This window comes from Lupinus angustifolius, chromosome LG04, assembly GCF_001865875.1.
Source record: "Lupinus angustifolius cultivar Tanjil chromosome LG04, LupAngTanjil_v1.0, whole genome shotgun sequence".
NCBI lineage: Eukaryota > Viridiplantae > Streptophyta > Magnoliopsida > Fabales > Fabaceae > Lupinus > Lupinus angustifolius.
Genome location: NC_032012.1, coordinates 12,615,664 through 12,634,333, shown reverse-complemented (window position 1 = coordinate 12,634,333; position 18,670 = coordinate 12,615,664). Strand labels below are relative to the sequence as shown.

The 18,670-nt window shown below is 32.7% G+C and overlaps 2 protein-coding genes across 3 annotated transcripts; one reads left to right on the top strand and one right to left on the bottom strand.

Annotated features, from left to right (window-relative positions):
- LOC109345902 (probable serine/threonine-protein kinase PBL7) lies at positions 5,595-9,336 on the bottom strand. Of its 2 annotated transcripts, XM_019585169.1 has the most exons (6): positions 9,189-9,336; positions 8,874-9,006; positions 7,708-7,889; positions 7,434-7,623; positions 6,234-6,625; positions 5,595-6,130 (listed from the first exon to the last, which is right to left on the bottom strand). In XM_019585169.1, the coding sequence occupies exons 2-6, from the start codon at positions 8,995-8,997 to the stop codon at positions 5,678-5,680; spliced, it is 1,341 nt and encodes a 446-aa protein (XP_019440714.1). In that variant the 5' UTR covers positions 8,998-9,006; positions 9,189-9,336; the 3' UTR covers positions 5,595-5,677. The 2 variants fall into 2 exon arrangements, with proteins under 2 accessions (XP_019440714.1, XP_019440713.1); XM_019585168.1 differs by having other exon boundaries at positions 8,874-9,336.
- Positions 15,268-16,915, top strand: LOC109345903 (protein LHCP TRANSLOCATION DEFECT). Its single transcript, XM_019585171.1, has 2 exons — positions 15,268-15,642; positions 16,531-16,915. Exons 1-2 carry the CDS (start codon positions 15,373-15,375, stop codon positions 16,783-16,785), a joined length of 525 nt encoding a protein of 174 aa, XP_019440716.1. The 5' UTR covers positions 15,268-15,372; the 3' UTR covers positions 16,786-16,915.

Below are 18,670 nucleotides of genomic sequence, written 5' to 3'. Positions count from 1 at the left end.
ATTGAGTTGTATCTTCATATTGCTTAGAGTTCTAGATAAGGAAAGAACAAAGGTTCTTGGCTGGGGCTACGCCGAAAGAAAGGTTTTCTTTGTCGGTAGGAAGGGAGTCAAACCATAGAATAAGGTTCTTTATTTTCTTGTGAATGTCTAAGTGTTGTAATTGGATGATGTGCTTGTAAAAACATTGATTCAATTATAGTGAAGAAAATCTCCCAGATCAGCCGGGAGGCCTGGATGTAGTTTGCAGTGGACAAGTAAACGAACCAGGATAAAAATCGTGTTGCAGAATTTTTCTTTCTCTCTCCCTTTATTGCATTTAATCGGTTAACTTGTATAGTAGAATTAATTGCTATATTATGTATCTGTGCTATACTACTCTGATAATATTGTAAGCTCTGTATGTTCATTTCATTATCGGTTAATTGTCGTGCAAGTAATCGAATCTGCCTAAGCTTACTGTTTCTGTTTTAATCGATTAAGTCAAGTGCATTAATCGATTATCCTCATTCTTTTAATCGATTAAATTGGGGTGATTCAGCATTAAGTGTTGAGTTTCAAAAAGCGAATATTCTAACCGCTACACCTATTCAACCCCCCCTTCTAGGTGTATCATAACCACTGATACCTAACACACTCTTCTTCTTTTCTCTCTCTTTTTGTTTATTCACTTCCTCACTATTTACATTGTCATCATCTTGTGTCTCTCCAGACTCACTTTTTTCCCTCAATCTCTTTTTCTTTCAGCACCTCTTCCTTCACCGCCAAATTCTCACCAACATCCTTACCAATCACCTTCCCACTCCTAGTAGTAATAGCTTTGCAATGCTCCTTGGGATTAGTCTGAGTGTTGGCTGAAAAATGTTGGTGATCTGAATGCTGCTCTACCATATGTTTTGTCAACTGACCCACCTGCGTTTCCAGATTCTTGATAGATGCTTCAATATTTTTCTGGTTTGTGATTGACACTTGCATGAATTTTTCCAAAGTATCATCCAATTTGGTTAGTCTTTCATGCATTGGTGGATGTTGATCCTGTTGCAATTGTTGCTGAAATGATGGTTATCTATGTGATGGCCCTACTTCTGGTCTCCAACCATAATTCTGATTCTGATTGCCCCTCCAACCCTGCGAAAATTGATTATTGTATGAAGGGTTGTTGGAGAAATTTCCTTGTCTAGGTTGGTTGTTCACATACTACACTTCTTCTACCTAATTAGCACTTGACATAGAATAGTGACCAGTTAAATGATCACCTCCACAAAAATCACACCTCAGCGCTCGTTGTTGACTTGGAGAGGGTTGCACAACATTTAGTTGTTGCAGCAACTTGGACATTTGCTTTGTAAGTGCTTCAATTTGCTGAGTCAGAATCTTGTTTTGTGCTAAGATAGCATCTAATGTATTCAAATCAAGCACTCCTCTCTTCTGTACTAACCTCTGATTGTGTTGTGCTTGCCTATTTGGTGAAGATAAGGCAATTATGATCCTTGTAGCTTGTTCAGCATCCACAACCATTATTATTCGACATGCTGCTACATCTAAAATCATCTTGGTTTCAGGCTTCAATCCATTGCAGAATATGTTAAGCTGGTCTATATCTTCAAAACCATGGTTGGGGCATTTTATCAACAACGTCTGAAAACACTCCCAAGGTTCATAAAATGATTCATCTGCACCTTGCCTGAAAGTTGATATCTCAAACTTCGCATGCACATACCGAGCTGGTGGGTAGAACCTTGTCAAAAAGTTTGACTCCAAGTCACTCCAACTAATCAAGCTTTGAATTGGATGAGATTTTAGCCACTCCCTAGCTTCGCCCAATAGAGAGAATGGGAACAACATCATGTATGCAGCTTCCCTTTTAACATCGGTATAACCTATTGTTTCCACCAATTCGTAAAAGTTGTCTAGCTGTGCATAAGGATCTTCATAATCCTTCCCAGAGAATTGGTGTGCACTAACCAGATTCAGATATGCTGGCTTAATTTCTATTGTTCTCTCTGTTGTGGAATAACAATGCTTGAGTAGTGCCTCGGACCTTGATACATTGCATAATCACCTAATGTCCTTCTTGGAGGATTAGGTCTCTCGTTATTTCTAGTTGCAACATTTACATTCTCCATTTTTTAGATTGAGGTTCTGAGATTGTTGTCTGTTGAGAACTAGATTGTGCCTCCTGAGTACCCTACTTCTCCTTGTCTTTTGCTTTCTTCTTGTTGCTCTTGGTTGATCGCTCAATCTCAGGATTAAACTGCAATTGATCTTCAATAACCTTTCTTATCAAGAGCATAAATGAGAAGACTACAACAAGGGTTAGCATAGAGTATAATAAAAACGAAAACCACTTACAAAAAATAAAATTTAATTACAACTACTCAATGAACTATTTTCATAAACTAATATAATTCGCACATTGCTCCTCAACAGCGGCGCCAAAAACTTGTTAGATATTTTTGGAACGGCAAGTGCACCATATCGTCCAAGTAATAAAATCTGGTAAAGTATCGGGATATCGTCCTCAGGGAGCAGAGTGGATTAACAGTAATTCCTACAAGAATTAGTTGAGCAACTATTTACACAAACTTTTTTTTAATAATTTGATAATGATTTTGTAACAAGGTTAAATTAAAATAAAAGGTTATCAGGCAGGACACCAGGATCTTTTTAGCTCCAATTTTCGCTTAGGCGATAGTCCCTCGCTTGGGCGAGGGACAACAGTGATTTTTGGTGATTTTTCTCCTATTTGTGGCTTGGGCGAGGCTTGTAGTGCTCAGAAGCACTAATCTTCTCATTTTTCTCCTTTTTTTCTTAAATCTTATCCTGAAACAACATAAACACATAAAATTTCCTACACAGAACAAGATTACTAAGTTATCAGGAATCTTACACAGTTATAACATAAATGCGCACTAAGTGCCCCAAAAGCATATAAATTTCCTTAACAATTTGGCATTCAACAGTTGTTGCTGATGAAAACGAAGGGTTTTCTTCATCCTTGTTTCTCTATCACACTTTCTTTTTCTTTGTTATTTTTGTTTTTTAAATTAAATTAAATTTAGTTGTAAAATCTAGACCATTGAATTATGTTTTAACACATGTCATGATCCTCACCCAATACTGGATAGGCCATTACCATATAGGATCCATACTCTATTATATGTCACTATATTTGTTACTAATAAGAATGAGATGTCTATTTCCGAAAGGTAACAAAGATAATGACGAAGAATTAGTGGGTACTCTCTTTTTAATAATACTGATGACTCAACACCAACTAGGGCTGGCAGTGAACCGAACTAACTCGGTATTCGGTCGAAACTCGATTCGTTATTTAGCTCGATAAACTTGGTTCATGAACCAAATGAGCCGAACTTGAGCTGGAAATTGAGCTCGTTAAATAAACGAGCCGAACTTGAGCTGGAAATTGAGCTCGTTAAATAAACGAGGCGAACTTGAGTTGGATATAGTTCGACTCGTTAGGTTCATGAGCTAGCTCGATATATTTATATTTATACGAATGTATATATGTATATATATATGAATTTATATATATATATATATAAACTAATTTTTATATTTATTATGACCCAAACATTATTTTTTATATTTATGGTTATTATATATATAAACAAGATTATATTTATATTTATTTATATATATATATATATATATATATATATATTAATACATGTAAGTTGTGTAAGAAACTAACTCGAATCGAGTTTCGAGCTGAACCAATCCTTATTGAGTTGAACCGAGCTGAATCGGCCTAAACTCTGATTCGACTCAGTTCGGCTCGTTTCCAGCCCTAACACCAACATTTCAAGAGCATATAATTCATATATGAAAAGTGCAAATCACCAATGTTTATGTCACAATGGAAACACCAACCCGTAATCTTAATAGAAGTATGGATCCCTTGACATATCCAACACCAAATTTTTATCATTCAATATTGGCACCAACTTTTTAGTGCAAACTGCAAAGGATTGTAATGAGATGACACATAAAGAATGAAAATGATCACTGAGCCTATACCAAATGCGTCAATACAAGACAAAATTTGGTTGCGGCCAGCAACAACTGTGGTCGGAGCAACAAAACGATCGAAATCATAGCGTAGCATATGATGTGACTTGACAAATGAAAATGAGGGAGCATTGAAATTTGTAAAAACGAGTATTTAAAGTTCATGACTTTCTTTTACTTTTTATTTACTTTATTGCTTCTATTAGAATTATATAAATAAAAAACACTATCTACCAATGTTCTTAAAACTAAATCAAACATGACATTTACATTGATTAAATCAGAAACAATACATTTTCTATTTATTTAAGTTATTCATCCATCGTTTCATGTCTTATTCTTCTTCTTTATAAACTCCATTATCCTTTTTATTTTTCTGTTTACGCTGAACTAGAATCAAGACATGTAGAGATCTACATTTTTTTTCTCTTTGATAACCAGTCCAACCAATATTTCTTGCCCCCTAAAGAGAAGATTCATGATCAGATTTATAGGAAGCTACCAACAAGGTGTTGATCTAGTAGTATAAGGCCTTACTGGATTTCTAAGGTCGATGGTTTGATTCCTGAGAGTGATACTTGTTGGAAGAGGCATCTACGAAACCCGAAAGGATTAGTTCCTTATCTAAAAATGGTAAGAGAATAATACTTTGGTAGTACCAAAAAAATTCATAGGGAGCTTCCTCCTCACTAAGATCGTCCACATTCATAACATGTGTTTAAGACAACAAGATTTTCATGCGAACTTGAATCTACTCCATGATACTATAGTCAATAAAATGAGTTGGGACTGACTTAATCTCGTCATTAGATTCAATTGTTCCATATTCCTAGCCCTATTTTTCTCTAATTAAGCACACTGTCTTTTAGCATAGTTATTTTGTTTGTGGTACGAATAAAGTTCAGTTAGGTACATGTTTGTTACTTTTTGTGTATTAGTTTTATGAGAGATTCTTTACTATGAATTGTAGTAAGCGGTACAGTGAGCTCATTAACTAGAATAAATGAGAGAATTATGTAATCATCATCAATATTAATACTATCATTTTGTTGAACTTCTGTTGTTATTGTTAAGAGTTAATACTAGGTTACTTAAAAAGAGAGCTATTACATTGATTTGAAGATGGCTATCTGCCACCATGCAATGTAGCTTTACTCTCTTGGCATAGACTACAGCAAAAAAATATAACTTTTTATTTGAAGTTAAAAATAGTTCATATATTGATTGATTTTGGTCTTTGGTCAGTAAGTATGTATTAGTTATTTTATAGAAGTTAAGTAGGGATCACTCTTTAGAGACATAATGACATAATATGTATGTAATGCTAATAGGCAATTACTAGCACTCTTGGAGATAATTGTTAGTTTATAATCAATATCTAAAACTAATGTTTAATTAATATATGCACACAAATAAATGAAATATAAAATTTCAAAAATGTCTTTTTTTCATGAGGTAATCATTATTACTGAATGGTTTTTTAGAGTATTTAATATACCCATAATTATGAGCTTCATGTTAGATATCAGATCTAGAGCATGTCAATTCAATTGACTGAACTGCTGAGGGATTTGGAATTTCATAATTTGGCAACACGACAAAAATTCATACAATGACCCTCAAAATCTAATTTGAAGATGAATCAAGCCTAATTTGAAGATGCATTTACCATCACTACCCTTTTTTTGTCATCGTGACGATCATCAGCATCATTATCATCAGCATCATCTTCATCCTCATCGTCTTCATCCTCATCATCTTCATCATCATCATTGTTGTCATCATCATCATCTTCATCGTCATTGTCGTCATCATCGTAATCATCATTGTCATCATTAGATTCGTAGTCTCCACAACTATCTTCATGCTGAACAGAACTCTCTTCTGTGTGTTGTTCTTGACCCACTTCTAATTTCTTCTTGGCTAAAAACTCAAGAGCTATAACTACATCACTGATCCAAGGCCTAGTATCCGCTTCCACTTGGAGACACATTGCTGCTACTGCTAGAGCTTGATATAGACCCTTTATGGGGTAGTTATCTTCTAGCATGGGATCAGCCATTAACGTAAATTTCCTTCTGTCTTTCAGAAGTGGTTGTGCCTGAAAAGATGAAAGAAAATAAAGTCAAAGCTTCAACGTTTAGGGGAACACATCTTATGCTATATTTTTAGTACATAAAGAAAGGTTTAACTTAAAAATATACCCATAGGACTAAATTTTGCTCATTTGATGGTCTTGAACTATCAATTACTCTTCTTCCTGTGATCATTTCTAAAAACACTACTCCAAAGCTGTAGACATCTGATCTTGCAGTCAAATGTCCTGTGGATGCATACTCAGGAGCACAATAGCCATAAGTTCCCATTATCCTTGTTGATACATGTGGCTTATCTCCAATTGGACCAACCTTTGCTAATCCAAAATCAGAAAGCTTTGGATTGAAGTTTTCATCTAACAATATGTTTGATGCTTTGAAATCACGATATATTACTGGAGGATTTGCTACATCATGTAAATATTCAAGTCCTTTTGCTGCACCTTCTGCAATTCTCATTCTTGTTTGCCACTCCAAAGGCCTACTACCAGGCCTTAAGTCTGAAAATCATTTTGTTGTTGGTCATATTACATTTTTGGGTGGCTAGTCATTTTTGTGGCACATTTCTCCCATAATAATTGTGGTAAATTAACGTTAACACAAACAAAATTTAAAACACTGGTTAGGATACATCAAATTTGTCATGGTTTCATAGTGTTAAGGTTTCATCTCAACCAATTAAAAATAGGATGAATAGCCTAGCATGTACTTAAACCATGCGTAGGAGAATGAGGTAGGCCATGTGAGACTTACTTCTCAGTATGTCCTCTCCATGTAAGTCTATCGGATTAGGCAAAAGGGTTATGTTTGACCTATCCAGAAGGGTATCTTTTGCCTCATGACTAAAGGGCATCTTTTAGCCCAGGACTATCAGACTAGAGAGAAGTTTGGCTCTAGCCCTAATGTCATATTAAGGTTTCATCTAAAAACCAATTGACAATGTGAGGAGTCCAAGAAGTATTTAAACTGAAAACAAAGTAAGCAATATGAAACTTAATTCCCAAGACAAGGGATGTGAATTCTTATTACTATATCATTAGGGGTCCTTGGTAATTCCAGTTTGGATGAAGAAATTCTTAATCACAGGGATGTTGTTTGATGTTAAGGAAAACATACTTACAAGTTACATATATAATTGGTTTGTCATAAGCTAATACCAGAGATTTTAAAAAACATAATCTACTTGAAATCTTCCAACTGCAAGAAGTATTCTTGGTATGAATAACTAATCACTATGATATGGTTATGTTGCTCCTTTTTCCAAGTCTAGTTATTCAATATACTCAAAAAAAAACTATTTTTACTTACCAAGTAGGTGATCTTCTAAAGAACCATTGACCATGTATTCATATACCAAAATCCTTTGTTCACCTTCAGCACAATACCCTACCAAACTAACAAGGTTAGGGTGGTGCAAAAGACTCAAAATCAAAACCTCTACAAGAAATTCCCTATTTCCTTGAAACCCATTTCTGTCTAGTTGCTTCACTGCAACAACCTGCATGTAGAAAGTTATATAATTACAACATGAATGGGCTTCTACATTAACATAATATTCAAAAGAGAAGATTATAAGTAATACTTGGTTTGTGCTTTTAATGTATCCTCTGTATACTCTCCCAAAGCCTCCTTCACCAATCATATTAGAAGGGTGAAAATTTTGAGTTGCATCACATAGCTCACGATATGAAAAGATTGTGGAGGTAATATTTCCTTTTCCAAGCTTTGATATCTCTCCTGCTATGAACCTTTTTTTGCCACTATCTGGAAGATAAAGTTTGTTAAAGTTTTCAGCATTGGTAATCCATTTTATAAAAGCAAATACTTTTCAAGGATTCAAAGATGAATATGGAGTTGGATAGAACAATGTTTATGAGTTTTATTTGTACCAATTATTGCTTCTAAATAGTGATGGCAAAACGGGCAATACCGGTACACATAATTCACAATTTTTTGTGTACATGGCATTTAATTTTAGTTCGTTTGCCAGTTTTGTTTGGCCTATTTGCGAGTTGAGAACAAAAATGTCTTTAAGTGTAGTGGAATCTTAAAATTTAGAACAACAAAGCTTAACGAGAAGCACAATGCTTGAACTTTATCTGTTAGAAACCTTATACTTTAATACTAGTTGTAAGACTTAATAGAGTTGATGAAGCATATTATGATTGTGGGAGAATTTCATACATTTCCATTTTAGATCTAAATTTGAGAGAATTTGGATATTACTGGCATACGGTTTGCAACAAAAACATCATTAAGCTCAAACATTAAATTGCATAATTTTCGCTCATAAATCAAACAATACAGTGAAGAGACACACATTAAATTCCCACATGTGAAATAGGAGTTGGAACTAGGAAAAATAATGCTGAATGTGAATCCCCACCCCTTGAAAACAAGGACAAAAAATTGTCTAATGTTCAGGTCATTCCTAACAATTTAATATCAAAATTTGAACAAAATATACATTTATAAATTTTAAATTTTGAAAAGTAAGAAAGTTTAACCATATTGATAATATATTGTCTCTAGTATCAAGTTCACCAAATGAACATAAATTAAAACTATAAAATACAATAAAATCATTATATAATTTATGAAAAATAAGCATAGTAATAAAATAAAGCTGAAAAATGAAAGTCTTTAATAAAATATATTCTTATTTATAATGAACCCCATATCATCATGTGTCTTGGGTATTCCTTCAAATCATGTGAAAAAGATTATTATTGAAGGTGAGAAATCTACCAGTTTTAAGAGAGAGATTGCTAAATGAGGTTTTAGCCTTTCCTTGACGATATTCCTTAATACTCTTGTTCAATGACCTCTTGTTAATCCTCTCTTGTGAGGTACAACATGGAAAGCAACTCATTTTCCACTCCTACAATTTGATCAGATCAAATCCCACTTTTACAAAATTTAAAACTCCATGTATCACCTTTGCAAATCCATCTTTCAACCAAACATATATTAACCTATAATCTAATGCTAAAGCAACCTAATACATGCACAACACCATAATTGTCTTAGAATATGTTTTATATGTTCTTAATTAAACCAAACCTTGGCCTTGCAAAATACCACAATGAGCTTCTAGATTCATAGAATCTTTCCCATCATGACTGGTTTCTTTTGCTTCCTCTTTTTGCAAGGCCTTTGAGTTTGGGAAGGAAATGAAGACTTGGTCAAAAAATTTAAACTAGAAATAGGTTTTCTGTTATCAACTAAAACCTCTTTCTTATAACAATGTAGGTTTTTTAGAAGTCTTGACTCATATTTCCACCTAAAATAGGTTGTCTCCTTTACAAATCCAACTAATAATATATAAGGGTGATTGGTTTTTTGCTCAATCACATGGATGATGTTACTGTGGTTTATTTACTTATTTATTTTGAAATATGTATATGTAAATAAAATAAAAGTGAGAGGAAGTATGATTGTATAATATGTCAAATACTAATTTTAAAAGTTCAATTTTAACATATTATATAATTTTATCCTTAATTAATATAATAATGTAATAATGCTAACTATGTTACATGATCTAGCATCATGTACATATCTCGTGTGCTTTCCATTACCCTTATTACACACATGTACAAACTAATATATATTGTTCTTACTCATGTTTTAAATACATTTTGGATTAGTTCTTTTATTACTGGGTTAAACGTAATATTTTACCTTGGGAGATAAAACAATAACATAATATTATGGTCAGATACTAATTTTCATGGGTAAAAAGATGTCATTTAATAATGGATCAAATGTAATATTTTAGCTAGTTCAAAAGACTTCTATAGATAAAGCATATTAGGAAGTAGGTCTATTTGTTTCATCCTAATGTTTGGACCGGTTAAACGTTTGTCGGCTCATAGGACCAAGGCCCATCACTGGATGAATAAGATTCGACCTATGTGGTCGTCCCTCATGGGCAGATGCCCGACATAGCTACGGAAATGACAATAGTGTCAGGACGTGGCCTAGTCAACACCTGTAAAACAACAAACCTATACTTTTAAAACCAAATATATTTTTAGAAAATAAAGTTAGTATATAACTATTTACAAGGGTAAAATTGTATATGTATAAGAAAAACTCACATTTTATTTAACATTTTTCTTTCACTCCTTTTTATTATACAATCAACTAACTATTATTATATTCATCATTTATCCCCAAACACAACTCATTCCACAAAGTTGTGAGTCACTCATGTACCTAAAAATATAATTGGTCGTGTGTTACCATCAATACCAAGTTCCTTAATTAAATATTAATCAATTTATTTAATTAAATAGTTCAATCATAGTTGCATATTATTATTAGACACTTTAATTAAATCTATATATTTAATCATTTATATCAAATTATATATTTAGTATTAACATTATATTTCTTAAAAAATTAACGAACATTTAATTTTAATTTAGATTGAAATATATTATTAATGTGAATAAGGATATGATTGTCTATTCTATAGGTGGTCATACTCTCTTTATCTTCTCTTTCTTTTCTTTTTCTCTTGTACCAAACAACCAACAATTCCACTCATTTTCTCACCTCTTTCTTCCTCTTAATCTTCTTTCTCACCTCTTTCTTTCTTCTTAACTTCTTCTCAACAACCAAAGGAAGACTAAGAGTGTTTGTGTAGGCCAAAATAGAGGAATAATTGCAAAAAGTTAGGTTCTGGAAAAAAAGCAAGGATTCAACAATGAGTGGTCCGAGTAAAATTGTGACATCGATTTTGTTTCCATTGGATCAAGTTGAATATTGGATATGATGTTCCTGACATATGGATCTTCAATATGAATGGCCGGATCAATGAAATATGAAAAGTTGGTTGCTTGAGCGCCATTCTTGCGGTCAACGCAATTTGGAAAAAAATTGGCGAAAACATTCTACCTCATATACACTAAGCGACTCTCTCATGCCCAGAGGATGAAGGAGGTGCACCCAATGCCAATATTTGCGCCCAAGGCAAGGTGGTGAACTGAAAGGTTAGGTCTGGCTATACGAAGCATTGTGCTCAACACAAGGCGGTGTGCTAAGTGTGGCAACCAGAATTCAGGCACCATTAAATGGGCTTAACTTTAGTTTGTAAAGGAGATTATTCAGACAGTTATATTTTGTACTCAATTTCTCTTAATTTTTAGGGTAGTGTAGCTTGGATTGAGGTATAGAAGCAAGGGAGAAGGATTAGAGGAAACAATCTATACTTTTTGAGGAGATAATTTCTTCTCTTATGAGCTTAGTTTTTCTCTTTGTATCTTTGTTTTTAGTTACCATGATAATGTGTAGTTAAACATCTTTCTTGTTGGGATTGAATGTAATATGAGCTTGATGTACGTACATTGATTCAATTTTATGCTAATTTGTTATGTTTTGATTCTTTTGAGTTGTTTATATGCTTAATGCTTACTTTAAGATTGATCACTTTTTTTCTATAAATTATGAAGAGAACTATTGGAGAAATGCTTCTTGTAATTATGTCTTTATTTAACTCATTAATTTGGTATAATTGCTAGACATCAATTTATATCAAATTGTCACTTTATGTATGTTGTTGTTTAATAACTTAATAACTCCCAAACTTATTAACATAAACTGCTAGATATAGAGGTATGGTTAACGATTCATATATCTTCATCTTGTCAACTTAGCTCCTAAACATATAGCTATTTTGATAAGCTACTAATACGACCAAGACATTGTCAATTAGTATATTTGAGGTGTTTCACTTAACTCAATTTCACATGCATAGACTATAAGATATAAAATTATAATTTTGTGAGTCGTAATTCTTCATCTTGTGTGTAAAGTTGCTAGACATAGATCTTTATTGTATAAGCTACTAAATTGACTAAGACATTAGCTTTTAGTACCCTTGAGGTCATTTGTATGGAAGATTCGTTGTTATGAATCAGTGTTGTTAAATTGTGTGTATATTGATAGCGAGTAGGAATTTCAATCTCATTACCTTTATTCAAAATAGTTTAATCAATTAGTTAATCAAACAAATCAATCAAAGCCTTTTTTAAAACCAACTTAGAATATAAAAAAATTAGTTGAAATGTTAGTATCAAGTAAATCCTTGTGGAATTGGCAATCTTTTATACTTATTTTCGACAACTAGATTTGATAATTTAATTGGCCAATTTGCCGGGTAACATGGTTTAAGTATAGTTTTACTAATTAAATTGCATAATGGAGAAATATGATACAGATGTGTGTGTATATATATATATGACATTACACAACAATATTTTAGTAAAAATTACGTCATTTTCATACAATTTTTTTAATTTTAAATAAAAGTTGATTGATATGAAAGGTACGATTTAAATGAAAATCCGTTGGTATGACCAATATAATTATATGACTAATATATTGTTGTATTGTACTGGTATATAGGGACCAACTCACTAACTTTTTGGCTAAACTGGTACAATCTTGTTTTCTGAACCATTCACAAAAGCTTGTCTGGAGGACAATACAAATAGAGCTGTAAATGAATCTAACCAACTCGATATTCGTTAAAATCTCGATTCATTATTCAGCTCGATAAACTTGGTTCATGAATCAAACGTGTTGTACTTAAGCTAAAAATTAAGCTCGTTAAATAAACAAGTCAAACTTGAGCCAAATAAAGTTTTGTTGTGCAATGACTCATATCTCTAAATAACAGCAATACAAGTTATGGGCTTGGGTTGATGTAAAGAGGTTGGGGTAGAGGACTATATATATTGATGTTATGTAAATCTAATGTAACAAGGAGAAGAATAGTAAATCACTAATCCTTATTATCTAATAATATATAGTGGTAGCCGCTCAACGCTCCCGGGGACGTAGGCACAATTGGCCGAACCTCGTTACCAAATCTCTTATGTTATTCTCTTGTCTCTATACTCTTACTATTTGATTGTTCGCTTGTTCCCAACAAGGGTTAAGGATGTGTTGGCCCAATAAGGTCTATCAAAGGCGCTGCGTGAGAACAAACCAGAGGGTATGGATCAACTGGATTGGGAAGAGTTGAAGGAGAAGGCTGCGGGAACAATACGACTCTGTCTATCAGATGAGGTGATGTATCATGTTATGGATCTGACATCACCAACAGAGGTATGGGAGACATTAGAGAAGCGGTTCATGTCCAAGTCTCTAACAAATAAGTTGTATTTGAAACAGAGACTCTATGGCCTGAAGATGCAGGAAGGTGTTGATTCTTATTTTAAAGTAGGCTAATGGGCATGTAAGCAGCTTGTGGGTCATGACTAAAACTAGTAATAAAATCATTTTTAATAACAAAAAATATAATTTGGGTTAGGAATTTGCGCGTTTGGAAATTGCATTTGGGTCGACTTTGACCATTTGGGCTTTTGGATTGGAGGAACTAAGTGTCTATTATTTCTAGATCTTCTATATTTTGTATTTTATTTCTTTAATGGTATGCCTAAGGATGTAAGCAGTTTTGGTTTAAAACCGCAAAATCGATGGGGTCGAACCAAACCGAACATAAAAAATGTTGTTCGGCTCTTTTTTTAAGGAACTGTTTAAAATCGTTTCAGCTAAAGTTTTTGGTTTAAAACCACAAAACTGATGTGGTCAAACCAAACCAAACAGAAAAAATGTGGTTAGTTCATTTTTGAATGAACCATTTGAAATTAGTTCAGTTAGCAGTTCTAGAGATTTCAGAACTGCTCGAATTGAACAAAACCACATATTTAAAAAATATTTTCATTATTTCATATAATGTAATGGAATAAATAAAATGTGATGTTGATTAAAGTATATTTTCAGATTTAAAGTTTGACTCATTTAAATGTATTGATCTTATTATTGATGCATTATATAAAAAATTTATTTATTTCTTGTTAGCTTTGTTATTGTCTTGCATTTTTAAAAATTGAATTTGTTTTCAAAATTGTAATTACATTTTATTCCATAATTATGTGGTTTTTTTCTTGTGCGAAGTTAAGATTTTTCATTTTTTTCTAGATTGGTTTAATATGTTATATAATTGTTTCCTATATCACACGAAATATTAGTCTCATTTACTCTTCACGAATAATTAATAATTTCAATATGATATTTTAAAACTTGAATAAAAATATTTCGAATGTAATTAATATACACTCATATTATGAATCATATTAGCTAAACATATATTAATAATTAGTGTACTTTACAATATGTAGCATACAAAGTATATTAATAATTGAATGCCCTATTTTATTAGCATTAAATCTTGACAATTTTGCTCAAAACAATTCTATTATGAAGATTTGCCAACTTTATATTAATTCTTTATTATTTGCTAGTGTCTTCCCAAAAACATACATTTATTCCATAAATCTCTGATGATATTGAACTTGAGATGTTATATAAGTGGTCTGTCATTTTTTGTTTAGACAATTTAAGAAATAAGAACATATTACTAATAAGATGATGTATTATGATAATCAAACATATAAGAACGTGTTGTCATTTTAACATTATCTCACTATTTCATAATTTTCATTGTACTACTATTTTAACAAGTTTCTGGATATGAGTTGTTTTGATTTGTTATGCAATTATGGATATGAATTATGTTTTAAATAAGCAAACTGTGTAATCGAACTGAACCAAATCGTTCTTGGTTGGATCGGTTTGGTTCGACTCCTACACAAATTTTAACATAAATCAAACTAAATCAAATTATATCTTTCTATTCGATTCGATTCATAAATTGTACCAAAAATTGGACCATTACACTCCTAGTATGCCCACGAACTATCCAATTAGCCCAACTAGCAGAACGATCATAATAGGCTAATAGAACAAAAAGGATGTTCAACTCACATTTTTTATTGGTAATGTGGCCTTATTGGGCAGGCCCACCATCCATACTTAAATTATCATCACTACTTTTTAATGTTTATTGAATATAATGGATAGATTTTAATCAAAATCCACTATTAAAACTATTGATTGGATGGAAAAAATGCTTGTTGGGAGAGTAAGTCTCACATACCTATAGATATTCCCGGAATAGTGCCTCCAGTGCGAGGATACATGTGGGAAACCAAGAAAAAACTATTGATTGGATTTAGATTTGCATGGGATAATTTTGGCACCCAAAAGCACCTTATAATATCCTCATCTATATTTTCAGACCAGGTGGTTGGATAGGAATGAATGTGGAACAAACTAATCTAAACAAAACTAAACATCAATCTTCTCCCCTTTGTTGAACAAGAACTCAGCAATGGCTTCTATCCCATGCATCACCTACCATCCCTTTACTTCTAAGTCTAAGTCCTTAACTTCACCACTTTCTTCCTCAAACTTGGCTTCTGGGTTTCTGGGTATTAGGAAAAATGTTGGGTGGCTCAGGCTGAACTCTGTTATTGGACCCTCCAATGGCTCCAGAGCCACATGCTGGTTCAGGTTTGGTAAAAATGGTGTTGATGCTGAAGGTGCTGGCATTTATGGTAGCCAGTCCCGTAATGATTTTGATAGGGATGATGTTGAACAGGTTGGTCTGTCTTAAATTTGTTTTCAATGGTAAAAGTGTTATTTCTTTGTAATTAAAAGGATAAATATGTCATAACAGATTGAATTTTCTATTGTGTTTGAAGCACTTGTTTCTCTAGTACCTGAGAGGATTATTACTCATTTTTTCCTACTTTAAATTGCCATCATATCATCATATATTTTACCAATTCACTCAACATCCATGTTAATTGCATACGGAGTCATTGTACCCGTAACCTTACCATGTATCCCTATGTAAATTTTAAGTGGTGTCATTGAAATAAATTGAATCCTTATATAGTCTATAGCAGCAGTGTGCTGAGAATGTGAGATAACGCTTCATATAGGATGCATTCAGCCATATCTGTATTAAAATCTCTCCACATTGTTATAAAGCTGTTTGGAAAGAAGAATCACCCGAGTTGAGATAAACAACGATATAGGTTTTTATGACCTCTATGTATCTGTAATAACAAGTTACTGGAATTTCTCTAAATCAGTTTGTTTATAGTTCAGTTAAAACATTGCTACTTTGTTTGGTATTTTCTATATTCAATGCTGCATTAGAGTTAAAACAGCCATATAGGTATTTTTATGACCTTTATGTATGTCTTCATAGTCATTTCATTCTTGCCATTACTTCCACTCTAGAAGAAATTAGAGTTTAACTTGATAGAATTTATTTGATACTTTCATTTTTCTACTATTTCAAATGGTTTTGCTGAACACTTCTTTAGTTTCAAATTCGTTACTAATCTACATTCAACAACACTATCATTTAATGCTATTGTTATGCCTCCCCCTTGTTTTAATGAAAATGATTGGAAAATGCTTTTATGATAACAGCAATAGTGATAAACTTGGTATTTACATCATAAACCATTTGCAGTACTTCAACTATATGGGGATGCTCGCGGTCGAGGGAACTTACGCAAAAATGGAAGATCTTCTAAGCCAAGATATCCACCCTGTGGACATCCTACTACTTTTAGCTGCCACTGAAGGTGACAAGCCGAAAATTGAGGAACTCTTGAGAGCTGGAGCAAAATATGATGTCAAAGATGCAGATGGACGAACAGCGTTGGATAGGGCAAGTGATGAAATTAAAGATTTCATTGTTAATTTTTCAGTGCAAAGGGCATGATTAGATTGTCTCTGTTATATACCAGTTCAGATACATAGTTTTGTTCACATTATGATAACTTTTGAGCTAATGTTAGTTTTTATGCCTTGAATTTATTATGAAAGCTTGAAGTTTATTTCAATAATGAGTATATGAATCATGACTAAACTTGGCATACCAATTGAGGGCATACATATAACCCATGAAGTACTTACTGTAATCCATCTGGTGAGACCCAACTAACTTTGGGTTCATCCATATTTTCTTTAGGCCTTGTTTGGGAGTCGGGTTTTAGAGGGGAAGGGACAGCTTTGAAAAGTCTTCCCCTCTATGTGTCTATTTTTAAAGTTCCCCCAATTTGGGGATTTTTGAAAGATAAGATGTCAAAATAGCTAAATATGTTTAGTAATAATATATAATTACATATTATTGACCATTTCTTATTGTTAATTACATTTTTAAGGGAAAATAAAAAATATTCTTACATTATCATTAGTCTACCATCTTTTATCTAAATTTTATACTCCTAAAAGAGGGAGAGAATTTTCTTCATTTTCCCTTCCCTTTCTCCCCTTTTCTAACCCTTTGATGCCTCTCCTTCCGTTTCCTTCCTAACTCCAAAACAAAGTCTTAGGCCGAGTGTTATTTGAAACATCATTTTCTTTTCACGAGGCGACAACAACAACCAAACCTTAATTTCATTAGCTGAAGTTGGCTACATGTATCAAATGATGTCATAATATTAACAAAACAATGATCTCTAAATGTTTTTTAATTGTTTCTTAAAAAATGAATGTTGTGTTAGCTAGTGGGCATAACTAACATAAATCTGTCAAATCTTTATAATATACATCTACTAAATACCCATACACATACACCCCCTTGGATTTTCATCCAACCCCATTCTTGCTTCTCCAACCATGTTAAGTAAGCTACATGGCTATGGAGTGGAGATATGCTGAGTGTGCAATTGGTGTACAAAGGGATTGTATGTGCAACTAGAAATCGTTTATGAAGAAAAACTACAGAGATATCCAAATATCTAAAGAGGAGAATTGTGAAATGCTGATAGAGAAGAGCAAATTGTACATGCCAAAAAATTAAAAGGATTTACAAAAACAGTAATAATGTTGTATGATGTTGCCGGCAAAAAAACCTATACTGATTTAGTATAAGAGTGAATAACTTTTGAATTTTCATCATTTACTTAACATATGCTTTAAAGATATCAAAATATATAAAATAAAAACTAATCACTTGTAGATGTTCAAGTTTTATATTAGAATATATAAAAGTATCTTCGAATATCTAAATGGTATATAGATATAGAGATAATATCTCATATTATGATGACCATAGTTTAGATTTGTTTAGAGTATTTGAAGATCTTTTATGACTGAGATTATTTTATTTTATCTTTTATGATTTGTTTCTTATTAATTAGGAGTTTAGTCTTAGTATTAAATAGATGTTGGTATTAGGTCTTTTGTATCAAACAATATATCACAATATCGTCATATATTCATTCACAATATGTCAATATTATTTACCATTTTGATCATTCTCTTTTCACCTTCTACACTTCAACCCTAAAATTTCAACATGGTGTCAGAGCCATGTTATTCGCCATGAGGGAAGCCTAAGGCTGTGATCCTTTTTTTCGGTTAGTTTTCCAGTTATCGCCTTCTTCCCAAGTTGATTCTTAGTCGTTGTTGTCATCCCACTTTTAAGGATTGTTGTTTCCGCTACCATTTTATCTTCCTTCCAAATTAGATGCATATGATGTATATGTTCCATCTTGATGGTATTGTTAAATATAGAATTGAAGTGGTTCATATCTTGTGTTTTCCAGATCTATCATGGTCTTGTTGCGGTTAGTGTTCGTGTTCTTGTTTTGACCAAGGTT